Source organism: Ursus arctos, unplaced genomic scaffold, assembly GCF_023065955.2.
Source record: "Ursus arctos isolate Adak ecotype North America unplaced genomic scaffold, UrsArc2.0 scaffold_20, whole genome shotgun sequence".
Lineage (NCBI taxonomy): Eukaryota > Metazoa > Chordata > Mammalia > Carnivora > Ursidae > Ursus > Ursus arctos.
In genome coordinates this window covers 51,834,772-51,853,150 of record NW_026622875.1, presented here as the reverse complement: position 1 = coordinate 51,853,150, position 18,379 = coordinate 51,834,772, and the positions used below count along the sequence as shown (strand labels likewise).

Below are 18,379 nucleotides of genomic sequence, written 5' to 3'. Positions count from 1 at the left end.
CAATGTTTTTGGTTTTCTTGACTCAAACACAAGGTGAGCCCCTGACCAGGGCTGTGGTGTCCTTTTATTTTGCTCTACATTAACAGCTGACATCCTAGGCCTGTCTTTAGCCTCACTGAAGGTCACTGACATCATCTTTGTATCCAGACTCACAATATAAACATGCTACTACTAACAAGTATCAATCATCTAAGGGAAGACTATGATGTTGGGGCTAGTGATGCCTAGTGCCAGTCAGAGACATGGACAAGCAAATTTAAATGATTTTACATTCCAGAATGTGAAGTCTTAGTCAATTAAACATATCAGTTCTTCCCAGGGCACCTAGGTGGCTCAGTTGGTTAAGTGTCCAACTCACGATTTCGGCTCAGATCATGATCTCAGGGTAGTGAGATCGAGTCCCACATCGGGCTCCATGCTGGGCATGAAGCCTGCTTGGGATTCTCCCTCTCCCTACTCTCCCCACCCCATTTGCATGTTCCCTCCCTCTCTCTCTCAAAAAAAAAAAAAAAACACACAACAACAACAACAGTTCTTCCCAACTGTAATTTGTAGGTTTGATGCCATTTAAGTACTGATGCAATTTTTGAGGGAGGACAGGAGAGAGATGAGAACGAGTAATGAAGATAGTAAAATATATTATGGAGCTCCAATTGCAAGATCTTGGTACTTACACAAGAATAGCTGGATTTTAGGAAAAAAGAAAATTGTAGCCCCAAAATAGATACCACTTCTCATGAGAATTTAATGTATAAGATCATTACAAACTAATCAGGAAGGTAAGAATCATTTTTATTCAATATTAAAACAATTGGTTAATAACTGGAAGTAAAATGAATTTGTATTCCAGATGACTTAAAAGCCACAGAAACACACAAATAATTTGTACTTTAATATTAATCAAACCACCGAAGGGAGAACGAGTTTGGACACTGGAAGCATTAAAGGAGGTCACAGGTGTAAGATCCCGAGCTTTCAGGCATCAGTACAGGATGGGAAAATGGAGGATGGACTGACTTCGGGTGTTGGCACCCCACAGGGACAGTGTTGGTGCCACATGGTAGGTAGGTAGGGGACACAACTGATACATGCCAAGCTCAGTAGCTACCATAAGAGTTCTTGCCTATATGAATTCCATGTGGACTGAGCAGCCCTCCTCCATCTCCGACCCTCCAAGGGGAATGGGACACACAGCACTTCCACCCATAGTCCAGCGGCTCCAGGCAACCCAAAAGGGTCTTGGGTTGGACCCTCCCAAAAGCAGAGCTTGGGGTGAGGATTTGAGTTGAGTTGGGAGGTGATCCCGGGAAGTGCTGGAGGAGGGTGAAGCAATGAGGATCTACAGCAGCATGGGCGAGCTGGTCGCTGCTATGGACAACCTGGGCTTAGCTCAGAGAGGAACCTTCTTGGAGAATGGGTAAAACATGCCCAAGGGTTGTCTCACCAGAGGGACAAGGTAACTATGATATTTATCCACCCATTCCCCTCCATGAGGGGTTGAGGGCGGCTTCCAGGGGCATTAACTCCCCAGCACTCCTGGCTTTCTTCAAGAATGGCCGAGCCATTCCCCTACAGCCAGAAAAAGCCCTCAAATAGGGTTGCAGTGGACTGCAGGGGAACCATAAGAACAGGAGGTAAGGCCAGGGCTGATAGTTAGCTTCTGCTAAAGAAGGGGAGCACATGGACATTAGGGGAGCACAAACTGTCTGCCACAGACGGAGAGACCCAAGGATTCTGGTTACACCGATCTAAAATCAACACAGCATCTGAACTAGATTGAACAACCAGCTCCACCCAACACATTCCCCGAAGAGACATTCCAAAAACCAGGCCACTGTGGCCAAGACAGCTACTCTTCTGAACAGCCCTGAGGCCTAACGGTGGCTCTCAAATGTGCCCTGGACTAGTTCATGGGTGTGGAACCAGCCCTTAGGAGCAATGCTCCACTAGTCTGGGGGGATTCCAAGATGAAAAGACACAGTGCCTGTCCTCCCATAGCGTGCGGTCTCTGGGGGTGACCGGTCAGCACTTGCTTACTGACCATTTGTCCCAAGTTCCAAAGAGATGCGGTTGGGCTGTGGGTCCCCTGGAGGACGTCAGAAGCTCGGCCTCGAAGGTGATGGCTGTGCCGAGGCCAAGAGATGAGTAGCAGTTGGTGGTGAGTGGGAGCACGCAGAATGGAAGCCGTTTCTGGCGGCTTGCTCCTGGGGTGGCCATCGGGGTAGGTTAGGTTAATAATTCATGCAAACAGGAAACACCAGGTTACACTTTAAATTATTTCGTGCTGATAACTTTAATTAATACAAGATCTCACTCTGGCCACCACAGAGATGTGCTTTCAGCTTGCAACATTTTATTTGTGTGTCTGTCCTGGTGCCCTCAAGTTCTCTGCCCTCAGCTTCCCCAGAGGGCAGAGTGTCCAGATTCCTTGTTACGTAATTACCTGGAGATCATTGAACCTGTGCCATGGCTGTTCTCTCCTCGGAGAATTTTGAGTATCTCTGTCCAAAAACACCAGACTTGGTGCTCTTCAACACTGAAGGCAGATAACGAATCTCACTTTATACGGTATGACAGCTTCTCTCTCAGAATCATCCATGATTTTCTCAAATATTTTTCACTTTCTCGAAACATGGAGAAGACACAAAGTATGTGCCTAATTAGGCCACAGAGAACCTGCTCCGGTGGGTCCAGAGCAGCAGGCACAACACACAGGCTAACAAAGCCAATCATATCATCCAAATGAGCAATGAAAAGTCCTGGAGAGGAAAACACAGACACTGCAAGACGCTGCAGTTCCTCAGAAATCAGTTTGGGAAACCTCAAGTCAGTCAGGAAAGACGGGATGACGAATGTGGGTAGCCCAGCTCTGGCCTGGAGCTCTTCTGTGCTTCCCGTGGACTTGGGTGGGCCTCCCTGGTCAGTGGCACCGTCAGCCACTCCAACCCCATGGCGATGGGCCATCTCTGACTCCTCATCCCTCCCCTTACCTCCCACAGCCAATCTCTGAGTCCTACGGATTCCACCTCCCAAATCTCTCTCAAATCTGGCACCTCCTCTCCGTGCCCTTAACTACTTACTGCCTCGGTGCCTACCCTCGGCACATGGGACCTGAACCCCCTGTCTCTGGCCTTCCTCCCTATCCCACGCCTGGGCAAGCGATGTCTCTGAGCCATACAGCTGGTCACCTGTCTTCTTCATGAAACACTCCAGGGGTTTTTCCACCTGCTTCTCAAATTCCCGAGGATCCTCAGCACGTTCTAGAGGATTTGCAAGTTCTCTCAAATTATGTTTGTTTACCTGGGTGCGTCCATTTCCATGATAATCTTTTTAAAGACGATCCATAGAAAATCAACAGAAACATATTCTGGATCATGTGACAACCATGCGATGGCCAAGTGCTGCCACATCGTTTCACGGAGTATATTCATGCATTTATGATACACTTGGCGACCAGAAATATTTTAACTGGCATGGGCCAATAAAGTAACAAATCAGACTTAACATAGAGAACTAATGAGAAGTGAGCCATCAGGCAACCCAGGTGACACGCACATAGCACACCAAATTCGCAAGACCTGAACAGTTGTTTTTAGAATCAGAAACAGTGATTTCATTGTAGTGAAAATAACTTCATCCATCACACTAAATTCATCCAGGTAATTTAAATTTCTTGACTTGTAGCCATGTTGATATTTTACATATATATTTGTTTTGGTTTTATAGTCATAGGCAAGCCCCAAGCATAGAGCATAGACCTATTTCATGCTACTACATCTCTGAACGCATTATAATAAAAATAATTTAAGCCGCCACTAGGAATCTACAACATTTTGTTTCTTTTAAAAGCATTCACATGTTACTCCCATTTGAGCAGCTCTGCCTTTCAGGATGAGGCTTAAGGTCCATAACAAGGCCTATGTGGGAGAGACAGTGGTGTTCTTTGAACTTTCCATCCACACACGCCACCCCCCACCCTTTCCCAGCCCCCTCACAGTGAGGTCTGACCAACGGGCTGTGGTCACAAGCAGCAAGGCATCAGTTCCAGAGCGAAGCACAGAGGAGTCAAAGAGCAATTCTCCCATGATCTCCTACACTGGTGACTACAGACGCCACATTTTTCCAAATGGTGTGTCTGCAAGGTGGGCAAAGCTCTGCCAGCTTGGCCCTCTGCTGGCCTGGAGGGACACAGAGTGTGAGTGACGGGTAACCTTGGTTGGGTTCAGCTATGAGGATGGCTTAGTTGATTTGTTACTGCAGCAGAGCTGAGCCCATTCTGACTAACACATTCTCGGGAATGGAGCTCAGTCGCCCTGCTTAAGCCCTTCTCATCGTTCTCATGCTCCAAACAGCTTAGTTCATTGACCTGAACATACCAAGTTGTCTCATGACATCCTACCTTTGCATATGCTGTTCCTTAATCCTAGAATGCCAGCCCCCTTACTGTTCTGCTCTCCTCCCCCAGCCCACCACTGTGATACATCCTTCAAAACCCAGGTCAGATATAACTACCAGCGGGAAGTCTTCCTCCTTCTTCCTCCCATCTGATCCCCATCACCATTACCCATAGACTGTACAGAATGCTTGTCTTACCATGTAAAAATCACACGTTCACATGCCTGTCCCCACCCTACCCCCAACCACACTGTGACAAGGTCAGCGGCTTCCTCATCTAGACCAGCATGCGGGGATAGTAGGCACCATTTGGCCATTTGTCCAGGAAGAGCTTCCTCCAGAGGGCTGGTCTCAGGCACTTGAGGGAAGTTAGATCCATCACCCCTGCAGGGAACAAGTCTGACCTGTCTCTTCCCCAGCAACAGACCAGATCTGCTCAGGAGGCCCAACCCTCCCCCATTACCTCCTCAAGCACAGTGCTCCTCAGTCCTAAGAGGGGCCTAGGGCCTAGTACTCGAAGTGTGGTCTCCAAACAAGTAACACTTACAGAACTTAGGGGCTGGTGAGAAAAACAGAATCTCAGGGCCCACCCTAACCTTCTGGATCAGAATCTGCATTTTAGCAAGATCCCTAGATGAGTCATATGCCTAAGAATATTTGAGAAGCACTGGCCCAAGGCACCCAAATAGAATCTCTTCAGCCTAAAAAGTAACTTTAATATAATACTTTCCATTTGCAATAATATCTGTTAAGCACCTTACATCACTAAATCCCCAGAATAATTTGATCATGCCCATTTTAGCAATGAGGTAACGGAGGCTCAGAGTAGTTGCGTACCCTGCTGAGGACCACACAGCTTTGGAGTGATTTGGTGGCAGTCCCGATGAACTCAAGAGCTCTAACCCCCATAACTACACACTACAAGGCACCCTGCCATTTGCCAAGTTCTGTAAATGCTTAGCCTTCCAGACCAACCCAAGCATCTCTGAAGACCTTCCTGTCCCCTCGTACAACCACTGAACTGATTCTCTCTATCCCATCACTTACTGCCTACACCACAAAACCTCCATACACACCACCGTCCCTGAAAGACTGCCCGTTGTCCCTGGGTACTGATTTTATGGACTTGCTCAGTAATTGTCTGATGGGTCAATGAAAATATTTCCCCTTTGATCATCAAACAACCTCTGAGGTCGGCTCGACAACTATTATTAAATAAAGAAAGTTGAAGCCACTGACATTCCCAGGGACGTTTAGTGACTGGTCTCCAGGTCACCAGGAAGCCGCAGCATCTGGGGATGGAACTCCACTCCCTGATCGCCAGTACGAATGTCTTCTACCCCACTTTTTCACTCTCCCTGCATTTCCCTCTACTGACCTACATTACCAGGCAGTTAACAAAACATCCTTTCCAAAGAACTGCCCCACATATGCATCTTCAAAAGGGGCTCTGCTTCACCACCAGAAGGGCCAAATTTAGACTTTAGCGGGAGGCCACCAAAGGAAAAGGTGGGGAAACCGTGGGTACCACAGACAATGAACCTAGCGCTGAAGTTTGACGGTCCGGCATTTCTCTCTCCAAGCTTTGCCCACAGCCTGGCCACCATAAACTAAGACTTCATCTCTGTTATTCTGAGGGCTTCGTGGGGTTCTCATGTGGAGACTCTCCCTTCCCACACTTTTTTAGCTCACCATCAAAGAACACAACTCAAAGACCTTTTTAACCTAAATGAAGTGAGTTACAGAGCATCTTTCAGCCATCGTTTTCTCTTCTCCTTTCTTCTCCAGTGAAGCATTCTATCCACCCCCAAAGCAATTCAAATATTAAGTTGAAATGCTTTTCCGAAGTTGGGCTGCCAGGCAACCCCAACACGCCTTTCCTTTTTTATTTCCCGCAGCCCTTGCTTCTTGCTCCCTTGCCCCGTAAGGAATAGCCCAGTACTTGGCAACCTCTTCCTCTAGATGCCTTATTGGTTGTGATGGTGATTGTCAGCTCAGCACCAGCCCACCAGACCACCTCTCCAGGCAGTAACCCAGACTGACCTCACAGTGCCTAACACAGTCACTGAAGCACAGGACCATCTAATGCCAAGACGCTTCGTAAAACCCAGAGATGGCAGGAGGACCAGCTTCCATTTGACCACTGTCGTCTTAGACAAAACACGGAGTAAAGGAAGGAAATGGAATCCACGGGGAGGAGTGAGGTGAAGAGATGACTAACACTGGAGATGAATAACAACTGAGTTCCCTCCACAACCTCTCCTCACCCCCCCACCCCCAACTCCCAGCAGGCGGATCCTTGAGAAGGTGTCCCCAGCCGCCTCTGCCCAGCCCTGGCGCAGTCTTCTCTCCACCTCCCAACACCTCGCCCCCAGAGCCAGACGTAGAAGGCAGTGTAAATGCGGTCTTAGATTTGAAATTAAGTGATGGGAGATTTCACGAACTCATTTTTTTTTCCTGTTAATTCCCAAAAGCTTTGCGGGTGGTCTTCATCCTGATGGTCTTTAGTTCTTCTGTGTGTTTCCTTACCTAGTTCTAAGGAATTTCCTTTCTTTTAGCTCGGGTTCAAATCCCAGCTCTACCACTACCAACACATATGACCTCGGTCGGGCAAGTCAAGGGTTCTGAGAAAAGAGGGTAATTCCACCTTCCTTACAGGTTGCGAAAAGGATGGAGGGTGGTCAACTACAGCAAAGCACTTGGCACACTGAGATGCTCAATAAACGTCAGGTGCCTGTGGGGCGCCTGCACTCTTCCACAGCCCCACCGCACCTCGAAGGACACCCACGCGTTTCCCGGGAAGGCCCCTCTAGCTGGCAACGGAGAGGAAACCAGTTGCGGACAGCATTATGCCCCTATCCCTGAGCAAGCGAGTTCCAGCGGGTGTAGACGCGCGCGCGCGCACACACACACACACACACACACACACACACACACAGCGCTTGGGGCACCCCCGCGGGGCTGGCACGGCGGCCCCACCCCGCACGGAGCGGGGTCTCTGCATCCCCGACCAGCTGGGGCCCGGGCGCGCGGCACTTACCCGGGGCGGGCGGCGCAGGCCGGGCCGGGGGCGGCGGCGGGTGCGGAGTGGGCGCGGCGGCGGGCATGGCGGGGTGGCGGGCTCCGGTGCCCGGGGCGCTGCGGTGGCAGCGCGGGCTCGCTGCTCGACGGCCGAGCTGGAGCGGGGAGGCGGGGCGCGACCGAGTAGCCACCCGCCCGCGCCCGCCTTCTCTCCGCTCCCTCCCGCCGCCCGCCCCGCGCCGCGCCCTGCGACAGCCACCGGGAACGTCTCCGGGGGCGCCGGGCTTAGCAACCGCGCGGCGCCGCAGCCTCGCTCGCCGAGCTGGCCCAGCGTGCGCGCAGCTCTGGGCCCTGGAGGCGGGGCGGGGCGGGGCGGGAGGGGAACCGGCGCCCACACCCCTACTCCGCCAGCTAGTGCCGAGAGGTGGCCCTCGGGGACCCCTGGGCGGTCCCGCCCTCCCCTCCCCGCCCGGTCCAGCTTCCCGCACTCTTTCCCCGCCCTGCGCGCCCTGGAGCCAAGCGGGATCCGGCTTTGAACGTGAGCCTCGCCCACGTTCTCTGTAGGTGGCAAACCAAAGACAGCCTCTGGAACCCCACAGCCCTTGCTCCTCCTGGCAGTTCCGAGTCCACACTTCCCGCACCACTTCCTCCATCCCACCCCATTCCCACTACTCTAGCACGCTGAGCCCAGGTCCCGCAGCCACCTACATACTGTGGCCCCCTAGATTCAGAGACCTGCTCACACTCTGACCACACCCACACCCGTGGCGTCTAAGACATGGGCTACAAAACAGCCCTCAGCCTCCTGTCTTCCTGGTACCATCTAAAGGCTGCTCAGGGCCCCCTTGCATTGTCGTACCCCTTCCAAGTACCATCCGCCCAACTCTCATATTTGCAAATATCTGCGGTCATGGTCCCAGGCCCAGGGGACCCATATCCTCAAGCACGGGCTCCCAGGCCCCTCCTGGGAGAGATGGTGAATGCAGGGGACAACCATACACACACCTCTCTAAGTGGCCACTGACAAGATTACAGAAGTGGTCTTGATTTTGCCTTGATCCATCAGGTCGAAGAGCAGCCTTGCCCAATGTTGATGTTGTGTGAAATTGTTGGGGTTCAACAAAACACCCAGGCTGAGCTGAGAGTACCATGCCGGGTCCCAGATGTCAGCATTTGTCTTTCTTTCTCACACAGAACAAGTCTAAAAGAAAGCTGTTTCTGCCTCTCAAGGATGAGTTTAGGACCAAATATCGTTCCAGGCTTCTAAATGCCCACCTTCAACAGATTGCCTTTTCTCCTCAGACTCAGGCTGTTGCCTCAGGGTCACAGAAGGGCTGTGACAACCTCATGAAGCCATTGTGTGAAAAAGAAACTTCTGCTTCTAGCTGGCATGATGACCAGGCGACCCAAAGTGATCATAGTCAGCAATCCAGTTCACCAACAGTGACCAAAATGACAAGTAACCTGCCTCCAAGTCACTCACCCTCTAGTGAGAGGACACAGTTAATGAAATAAGCAAGTATGGTTATATGTGATATGGAGAAAAAGGAAGGAAGGAAAGGGGTACGTGGTTATTTTAAGTTGGGTAGTCAGGAAAGGCCTCACTGACAAGGTGACATTTAAGCAAAAGCCTGAAGGAAGAGCCTATTTGGAATTTTTTCTTGGAGGTAAGTGCCCTTCAGCTACTTAAATACTTTCTTTTTAGAAGCCTTTAACAGCCACTCCTCCTAGCCCCATCATTTATATTTTAGGAGTAAATAAAACTGAAACTGAGTTTGAGAAAAACATTTAACTTGTGGAAGAGAACTCAGATGACTTATATTTTCCTTCTTGCAAAAGCAACAGTCCAGCAGTGTTTAATTACTGGTTAGATAATCATATATATGTTAATTAGATATACAAAGAACACCTTCCTGAAGTCATCAGATTACCTCGCAACAGTGAGAGGTAAATATGATGCATCTTGTTGAACGCTGTGGAAGACATCACTAGTTGCCTAAATGCTTCTTCCCTCTTTCTGACCTAGAAACAGACCCCAGTGTTTAGTTGAGCACCCTGCAGCCTGGAATAAAGAATACATTTCCTGGGCTCCGTTGCAATCAGGAATAGTCACGTGGAAATTTTCTAGCTGATGAAATAGAATAAGATGGGTTGTGTGGGAGTTTCAAATAGGCTCCTTAAAGATGGATGTAGTTAACAGGTATGTTCCTTTGTCCCTCTCAACCTCCTTCTTTTGTCCAGGATTTCACACATAATGTCTGTGGTTGGTTCAATTATTATTTTCAACTCTTCACCCCATCCCTTAATAGAATTAGACAACCCACCCTTTATGGTACATGGACTGTACTTCCCAAACTTCGATTTTAGACTTGACCATTTTCCTGACTTTGGCCCATGAGATGTTATCAGACATAATAGGAATAGAGGCTTGGAATGTACTCCTGTGATTTGCTTTAACCCTTGTATGTCCTGCCAACAACCCCAGTAGTTGCTGGTCCAAGCAATATGTCAAGAAACATGTAGCAGACCTAAACTTGGACCTGCTACTGAATCCAGCCAATCTGCAGACTAAAGCAGGGCTACCCCACCAGACTTGCAGACCTAGGAGTGAGACAAAAAAATGCCCATTATTGTAAGCTACTGAGTTTGGGGCTGGTTTGTTTCTCAACATTATGGCAAAAGCTAGCAAACGTGATGGTTGATGATGGCTGGAGCTTCAGCAGCCATATTGGGTCATGTGGTCAGTCACCTTGAAGATGGAAGCCAAGCCCTAAGAATTGCAGAGCAGAAGAAATAGAACCCTGAGTCTCTTACAACATCATGCAGCTACCATATGGTGGTATGTATCAACTATCGACTTTGGACTTTCCTTTTAAGAGAGATTGAATCCTCTTATGTTTAAGTTACCATAGTTAGAGTCCATTGTTATTAGCTCCTAAATGATGATTTGTATCATTTCATTCAAAAAGGAAATCACTTTATTTTTATATTAAGAGAAACATTGATCACATGCATTTGTAATCATTTATGTCAAATAGAAGACAGAAAAGAACCATCATGCTTAGAGTGAACCACTTAACTAGCAACTCACTGAGCATAGCTGAAGAGAATGGAATAATACTGTTGGTCTAGTCGAGGCGTCAGAGCTATTCTGGTTGCAAGTGATCAAAATTCACTTAGGTAGCTCAAGGTGGCAGGGATCACAGGATAGTTGAAGGATATCTGAAGAAATCTCACAAACATCCAAAAGCAGATTGGCTACCACTTCGTGACCCGACTCTCAAATGTCCCCTGCAATTGATGCATCTGAGACTCCAGTTTCTCCAGTAGGGAATATACTCAGCCCAACTTATTTATTCTGACCAGGCCACTTATATCACTGGCAAGCCATTGGATCAGCTGCTTTTGGGTAGGTGTCCATCCCTAGTCCAAATAGCCATGGCTCTGTGGGAAAGCACAGAGCACTTCCTCTGTAAAGGAAGTGGATTGGAAGAAAAGGCTGGGGAGTGGGGCAATGAGAATATCTCAGAGGCTGTGCCTAGGATATTCTAAGCCTAGAGGGGAAATTGCTAATGGCAAGGAAATTGACTGACATATCCAGGACACCAGGTAGGCTTTGTTGAAGAAAGAGCTAGAAAATTTCCAGGACGTCAAGCCCAGCTGGAATACCACTGCCAGAGAAACTTGCAGGAAAGACCTAGATAAAGGGATAATGAAGCCTCTAAGAGAAATTGCTCTACTTCCCAGCATTGCCCAGGATGACTCCAGATTGAGATCGAGGAAAAGAAGAAAAATTCAGCATCTTAACACAGACCACTCTTCAAACAAATCTGCAATGTGCCTTCCCCAGTGACACTTTACATGTCTCCCTACCATACAAATAGGGCGTTTCTCGGCAACCCCCCAACCCCAGCTGTCACCATGTCTCTCCTTCCCTCCCCAGGTCAACCTCCTGAGAGATTACTGCACATTCCCCATCTCCACTCCCTCCCTTCTGCCCAGCTCCTCAGACCTGCTGGGATGAGACTTGTTTCCTATCTTTCTGCATTGCTGCTTTAACTGCACTGCTAACGATCTTATCTGCCAGACTCAGTGAGCACAATACAGTCCTTGCTTTAGTTCATCACACTGCAGCATGTGATCAGTCTTGAAATTCTCTCTTCACCTGGCTTCTATGGTACCAAGTCGCTTTTCATTCTACCGCACCTTCTCAAAGCAAACATTTTTACTGCTTTGTGGGTGTCTCTTCCTCTGTTCAGGTCTTAAGTTGCTCTCTCTTAGGGCTTTGCTCTTGGCTTTAGTAGACTCACTGACCTGGCTGACCTTCTCCAATGCCTTAGTGACAACTTCAGACCAATTTAATCTCCCCTCTCCCAAGATCAGCTCAGTGGCCTACTAGATAGCTCCTCAGAGGCCTCTCTTAGACAGCTCTCACAGCACATCCAAAACAAAACATATCATCCTTTCCCCCAGATCTGTTCCTCCTACTGGATTCTTCGTCTCATTTAATTCAGTTGTCCAAGCCATAAACCCAGGAATGAATGTCAACTCTACATCCAGTCACTAAACCCTCTCTTGTCCCCTACTCCTCCTCCCTTCCAACCTGCCATCGCCTTGTTCACACTCTGATTACATCCCATCCAGGCCAGCCCAAGTATCTCCTCCCTTGCTCTGCTACATCTTTTCCACTTACTCCCAGATCATCAGCCTTACTGGACTCAAAGAAATCTTTCTCAATATTGTTGTATATGTTACATGATTTCTCCACTAAAAATCTGCCAATGAAAATAATAAAAATCTGTCCTGAGAGTTAAATTCTAAATCTCTTAGAATGGTCTTCAAGGCTCTTCAACCTCTGATCTTGTCTACATATCAACCCTCATCTCCTGCCATACCCCCATGGACACTCTGGGCTCCAGCTAGCGCACATTCCTTGCTTTGTCTTGACTGCCATGTTTTCCCATAGACTGCTCCATCTGCCCCTGATCAACCTTTACTCCAGCATCACCTCCCCCCAGTAAGTAAACTGCCGAGCCATGATTCAAGCCCTAACTAGTCCGCACTCACTACCAGCAGAAAGATAAGAAAGCAGGATGTTTGAAGTGACCGCAGTATGGCCAATCTGATCTCTCCCTAGTGCTGACAACTGACCCAGTCACTGGCACATTCCATTCAGCCAGTGATTCTTATCTCCCTGAAGTCAGCCCAAATGCCTCAGTCTGGCTTGAAAGACTCGTCAGGTTTGGCCTGAGTCAACACCTGTGAAAGGTTTTAAAAGGGAAGAAGTCAAAACTACTGCCTAAGATAAAATAAAGGGTTTCCTGTGGAGGTCCTTCATGCATGTAATCTCTCTTCTCACTCTAGTTCAGATAACTTAGTGTCAGCTGTGTGTAGACATGATTGAAGGAATGTATCTAAAATGTTACCACTTTTTCTGGATACAACCTCCTGCTAAAATTGCCATTTGGGCCCTCTTGATGCCCAAGAATAAGGCACTCGGTGCTGTAAAAGTAAGATCCAGATCATTGTTTCTGTACTCTAGCAATAAAATCAAACCCATTTGCAAAACTACTAATCAATTTTCAAATGTGGAATAGTAAATTGAAAGCATTCTCAACTCCTTATAGTAGATAGAGCAGTAGATTCTGGGCTAGAGTTCAAGTATCATAGGATACTATGTTACTTTGGAAACAAGCAGCTTTTCTCAAAACACTGGGCCTATCAGTAGATATAATCGCTAGAAAACTGAACTGGGCTTAAGTCTGAGAAAGCTAGACTGTTATATAAAAATATGTATAATCTCTACTGAATTACCACATTTGCCGTCAAAATGAGAAAAGATAATAAGTAAATGATATCCAGTCCTAAAATTCAGAATAAGACATGTAGGCACACAAAATTAAAAACGTACATAGGCCTATGCACATTTGCAAAATGTATACGTACGTATGGTTGATGCCTATATATTGGACACAGTGAAACCGAGAACCCTATAAAGGAATTCTTAAATTATGGGCTCAAATCCTCTTATATAAAATTTTAAAATAAATTTATCAGTGACTAGGTTGGCCTTAGATGAATTTTTCCCGTTCATCTAGATGTCAAATAGAAAGGACAGGTTACCTCAGATATGGGTGTTATCCTCAAAGATAAACAGAGAGAAAGTGGACAGACCTTTCTTGATTCTTTTTTTTTTAAGATTGTATTAATTTATTTGAGAGAGGTAGAGAGAGCACTAGCAGGTGAGGGGCAGAGGAAGAACCAGACTCCCCACTGAGCAGGGAACCTGACAGGGGCTCAATCCCAGGACCCAGGAATCATGACCTGAGCCAAAGGCAGACACTTAGCTGACTGAGCCACCCAAGCGCCCCTCCTGGTCCTTATATTTAGCTGAAGGGTTGCTGCTCTAAGGCAGGGATTTGCATATACCATACGGAACTCACCACCAAATATGGCCTATTGCCAGTGTGTGTAAATAAAGTTTTATTGGAATACAGCCATCCTGTTCCTTTACATATTGTCTATGTTGCTTTTGAAAAGTTGTGACAGAGACTGTGTATTCCACAGTGCCAAAAACACTTATTACCTCTTCTTTACAGAAAAAGTATACAGACCCCTGCTGTATTGTCACAACATTACTGTGGTCTGTCTTTGGATGGAATGGAGAAGAGCAAGCCACCAAAGTGTACTTATTTGTTGTATGTATAATTGCTATGAAAACTTTTTTTCTGGAAAAAAAATTAAAGCTCCTCATTCTCAGGTTCAAGACAGTCATTCTGATTTAATCTAATCCTTCCAGTGTCCAGCCACTCGGTAGATTTACCTCCTGTCTGAGCATTCTCAAAATCCCCACCAAGGAAAGAAGTCCAATGCAAGAGGGAAGACAAGCATTTCTGAACTATCAGGAGCTTCCATGATGGGACACCTCTTGCAAACCTCGTAACTCTGTGAGATAGGATCATCTTACCATTTTTCTGAGGCTGTCCCGTTTTTAAACACTTAGCAACGCTGAGAATTGGGAAGCTTAAGAAACTTACCCAGAGTCACACAGCAGCCTCATCAGTTGCAGAGGTAAAATCGGAATCCTGGTCTGTCTGACTCCAGAGTCCATGCTCCTTCCACCATGTCTTGCTGCCTGATGAATTTATCCACTTATTCATCCAGTAAATAATTACCAGGCACTATGTTCAGTCACTATGTCACTGTGCCTGGCGATGAGGACGCAAAGATCCTCAAAAACATTGAAGAGTGATTGATCCCACAATAAGAGATATTCCAGGTAAGATTGCTGTGACCCCCCCACCTCAGAATCCCCCTCAATCCACAATCTAAATTTAAAAAATTAAGAGTAAGAATATACTTGTGACAGTTCCATGATTTTATTTTTCTAAAAGATGTAGTGTTGAATAATTAGGTTGTAACCCTGAAGTCTATCCATTATGTATTGAGCGTTGGCATAATGTCAGAGAAGGAGCTCATGAAATCTGAAGCAATTTCTCAAGACAATTCAGTTTTTCTTATATCTAGTTTACATTTGAATTTCTATTAACCACCACCTCAGACATAATTTCGTTGTCCTGTTGGCATGGAACCCACCAGACTGTGATAAGTCAGACACAATCACTGTGCTGTGCTTTCTAACTTGGGTGTCATTATTCTTTCAGTATGGTCTTGGGCAATCTTTCTTGTCTGGAGCTTAAAATATTGGAAGTTTCTTCTATAATCTTGATAGAGCATCCTATATTTCCAATGGCAGTTCTGGGTACTTAAGATAATTATATTTATTTCTTTCCACTGACTCTTCCTAGCTGTATGAAGCCTTTTATAGAAGCTTAAAAGTGGTAAAGAAAATAGTATTGTAAACATTGCCACTCTAAATAATGTTTTTTTAAGTAATGTTTATAATGTAAATAGTGAAGACTCCAGTAGAAGTTTCAAATATGATGTCTGTGCTGTGACAAGTGGTTGATGCTAGGGACTGGCATGTGATTTCACACACACACGTGGGGTTTTTTGCTATTTAGTTGAAAAGCAAGTAGGAGGTTCAACAGTGAAGACATAAAATCTGACCATCACTGGATCATCAATCTACGGAACCATAATGCTCAGAAGCAATCTATCTTGAACCCCTGTTGAAAAAATGGCAGGAGGTCGTCTACACTTTTCAGTATTTTCAAACAAAGTAGAGTGAAAGAGCCACAGTTATAGGTTAGCCAGTTTCTCCAGACTCTCCCCAGAACATTACATGTCCCGGTGTGAAACTGACAAATTGTTCATTAATGGCTGGAAGAAAGAGCAAGGCTGCAGGTGTGTGACTCCATGCTCTACTCCTTACAGCGAAAACAGGAGTGAGTATCTTGTAAAATCAGCCACAGCAATCAAGACAGAATTATGCCTGGAGAGAAAGCAGAGAGGGATATTGGCAAAAGTCCCTTATCAAATAAGAATATGGGAAATCACATAAAATCAGTGGGATACAAGAGGAAAGGCAGTCTGCGCCATGTGTGGGTGTGATAGAAGTTACTTTGGCCTGGATTTGGACAAACCACTGCAAAATGTAATGCAGCTCTTGACCCAAACATGAAGGGAAAGTCCTCAATGACTCTCACGCTCCAGGAGAAGAGATTGTTTTGGCAGCTGTGCTGTAAACTGGAAAACAAGGGTTGGGGTCAGGACTGACGGAGCCACAACCACATGGGAAGCAAAAAGGAAGATTCAGGGCCAAGCCACACACAGCCTGATAACAGAGGATAGTCAGAGGTCACCAGCATGCCTGCTGGTCCTGGTATCAGTCGAAGGAGTCAGTGAAAATCATGAACATGATCAAAGAGCAGTGATTCAGTCAGTGTTTGCTTTCTCAGCACACTGTGAGAAGGAATGAGCATTAAGAACAATTCTGCTTTTCCCACAATCAAGAATGACTGCTCAAGAAGTATTACCGAGAACTACAGAGATGAGGATGAGATTGTAAAAGTGGGTTTTTTTCGTGTCATTGATAACATAAATACGACCTCTTCTATGATTCCAAATGGCAAGTGTCAGTGACATATGCAGTATCTTAGGTGGAACTTATTATCTCAAAGCTAATAAATATATCACAATTGGAAATAATCAAAGATGAGATAGAATTCCAGAGGGAGGTTGAGCTGTGGCACAGATGAGTCCATCACTGAGTAGGACATTTACCCAACATTTTCTTTTCTTTATTCATCAGAGAAAAGTGATTATCGTATTATGGAGCATGTTTAAAGGCCACATTCAAATACTGCACCAGACCATGAAGAAAAATCTTTTCTGGGCCAAGCCAAACAAGAGCAGAACTGGAATGCAGGAAGGAATCTCTTCCAAGTTCAAAACATTCACCCTCCGGGGCTTGGTGTGCAATGTCACTGTCAACAGACTTTGAGTGTAGTCTTCAGCATGCGATTTCCATGTGATAATCCAATTCCAATATCCAAACAAACTAATAGAGCTATCAAACACCTGCTGGTTTCCTGAGTGCCTGCAATTGTGATTTAGTAGAAATAAGGAGTTAGGAAAGAAAACAGTTAGAGAGAAAGTGAGCCTGACCTACTGTTCATGCTGGAGATGTAGATACCCTTGTGAGAAAAAAAAATACTCTTCTCCTAGGTGATCTGAAACTATTACTGTTCATCTTGACTTTTTATGTCATGCTTTGTCATATTTGAAAATTGTGATGATTTTTTGAACCTAAAGTTGGTAAGTTGCATGATCCAAATCCCCATGAGTGGTCTAAAGTAAAAAACAGAGTAAGTTCCCAAATAAGCATGTTAAAAATAAAACTACAACCCCAATACAGCTATGTTTGCAGTATGAAAGCTGGGCAGTCACGGCTGGGTCTGGATATCCATTGTCTTTTGTAGTCCTTGAATTTGTCTTTACAGTTGCATAGAACCTTCCTGGTTTAAAATTTCAAGAATGCTGCAAGTCTTCCATGAATCTTCAGACCATCCCACTTGCAGTGAGAGTGGGTGGAGAACATGAGACCCAGGGAAATGAAACAGACTTTTCTGTGTCACTGAAAAGAGTAAGGATGAAAAAAAAATGTCCTAACTTTGTGTCAGTTCACTTTTAATAATATCATTTCTTGCAGCATTTAGCACCAAGAAAATTGGACAAAGCCCCCTCACATTATCCCTAAGTTTCAGAGAAGGTAGAATAATATAGATTTTTTTAAAGCTATTTTCAGGAAAGCATTTAAAAAGCACAATTATCTAACAAAGCAAAACTGATAATTATATAATTCCACAGCACTTGGCAGCATGATACTTTCATTTAAAGGAATGGGTGGGATTTGTTTTATTCTTTCACGTCTACAGAACTTTGTGCCTTCGATCTCCAGAGATCTCTGGTGCAGAACAAGGTTATCACCAAGGAAATGTCTTGCAGAAACAGCCACTGTATTTCAGTCTTTAGGAAAACAGAAGTTGAAAAGTGCAAATGGTAATTAATGGTAATGAAAACAGACAAGATATGGTTTAAAGAATGTTTTTTTTCTGAAAAACGAAAGCAAATGACACAATTAGTGACAGAAAACTTGGTTCCCAGAAAGATAGCACCTCCTACACCTTGAACTTTAAGACGATATCACCTTGGTTCTTGGACAAAACCTCAGTTATAGCTCATCTATTATGTACTAAGTTCTGTGTTTCTAGCTTTATATGAATTGTCCTATTTACCTCTCACAACAACCTATTTGTGGAAATTGTTATTTCCTTTCCAAAAATGAATCAGACGAAGTGACTCTCTGAGACCACACAGCTAATAAGCAACAAAAACAGGATTTGAACCAAGGTCTATCTGAAACCAAAGTCTATGTTTGCTTACTATACCACACCATTGCAGGCTGGGAAATGAGTGTATTAGTTAGTTTGGCTGGGTAACAAATAACCCCAAAACTTAGTGACCTAAAATCACAATCACTTATTCAGGTCATGATTTG

The 18,379-nt window shown here is 45.7% G+C and overlaps 1 protein-coding gene across 1 annotated transcript in view; it reads right to left on the bottom strand.

Moving 5' to 3' along the window:
- DCLK3 (doublecortin like kinase 3) overlaps positions 1-7,714 on the bottom strand; it is a 46,815-nt gene extending 39,101 nt beyond the window's left edge. Inside the window, exon 1 of the mRNA XM_026496701.3 lies at positions 7,436-7,714. Within this exon, the coding sequence (XP_026352486.2) occupies positions 7,436-7,502 (67 nt within the window). The 5' untranslated portion in view covers positions 7,503-7,714. The remainder of the gene's footprint in view (positions 1-7,435) is intronic.
- Positions 7,715-18,379: the final 10,665 nt, after the last annotated feature.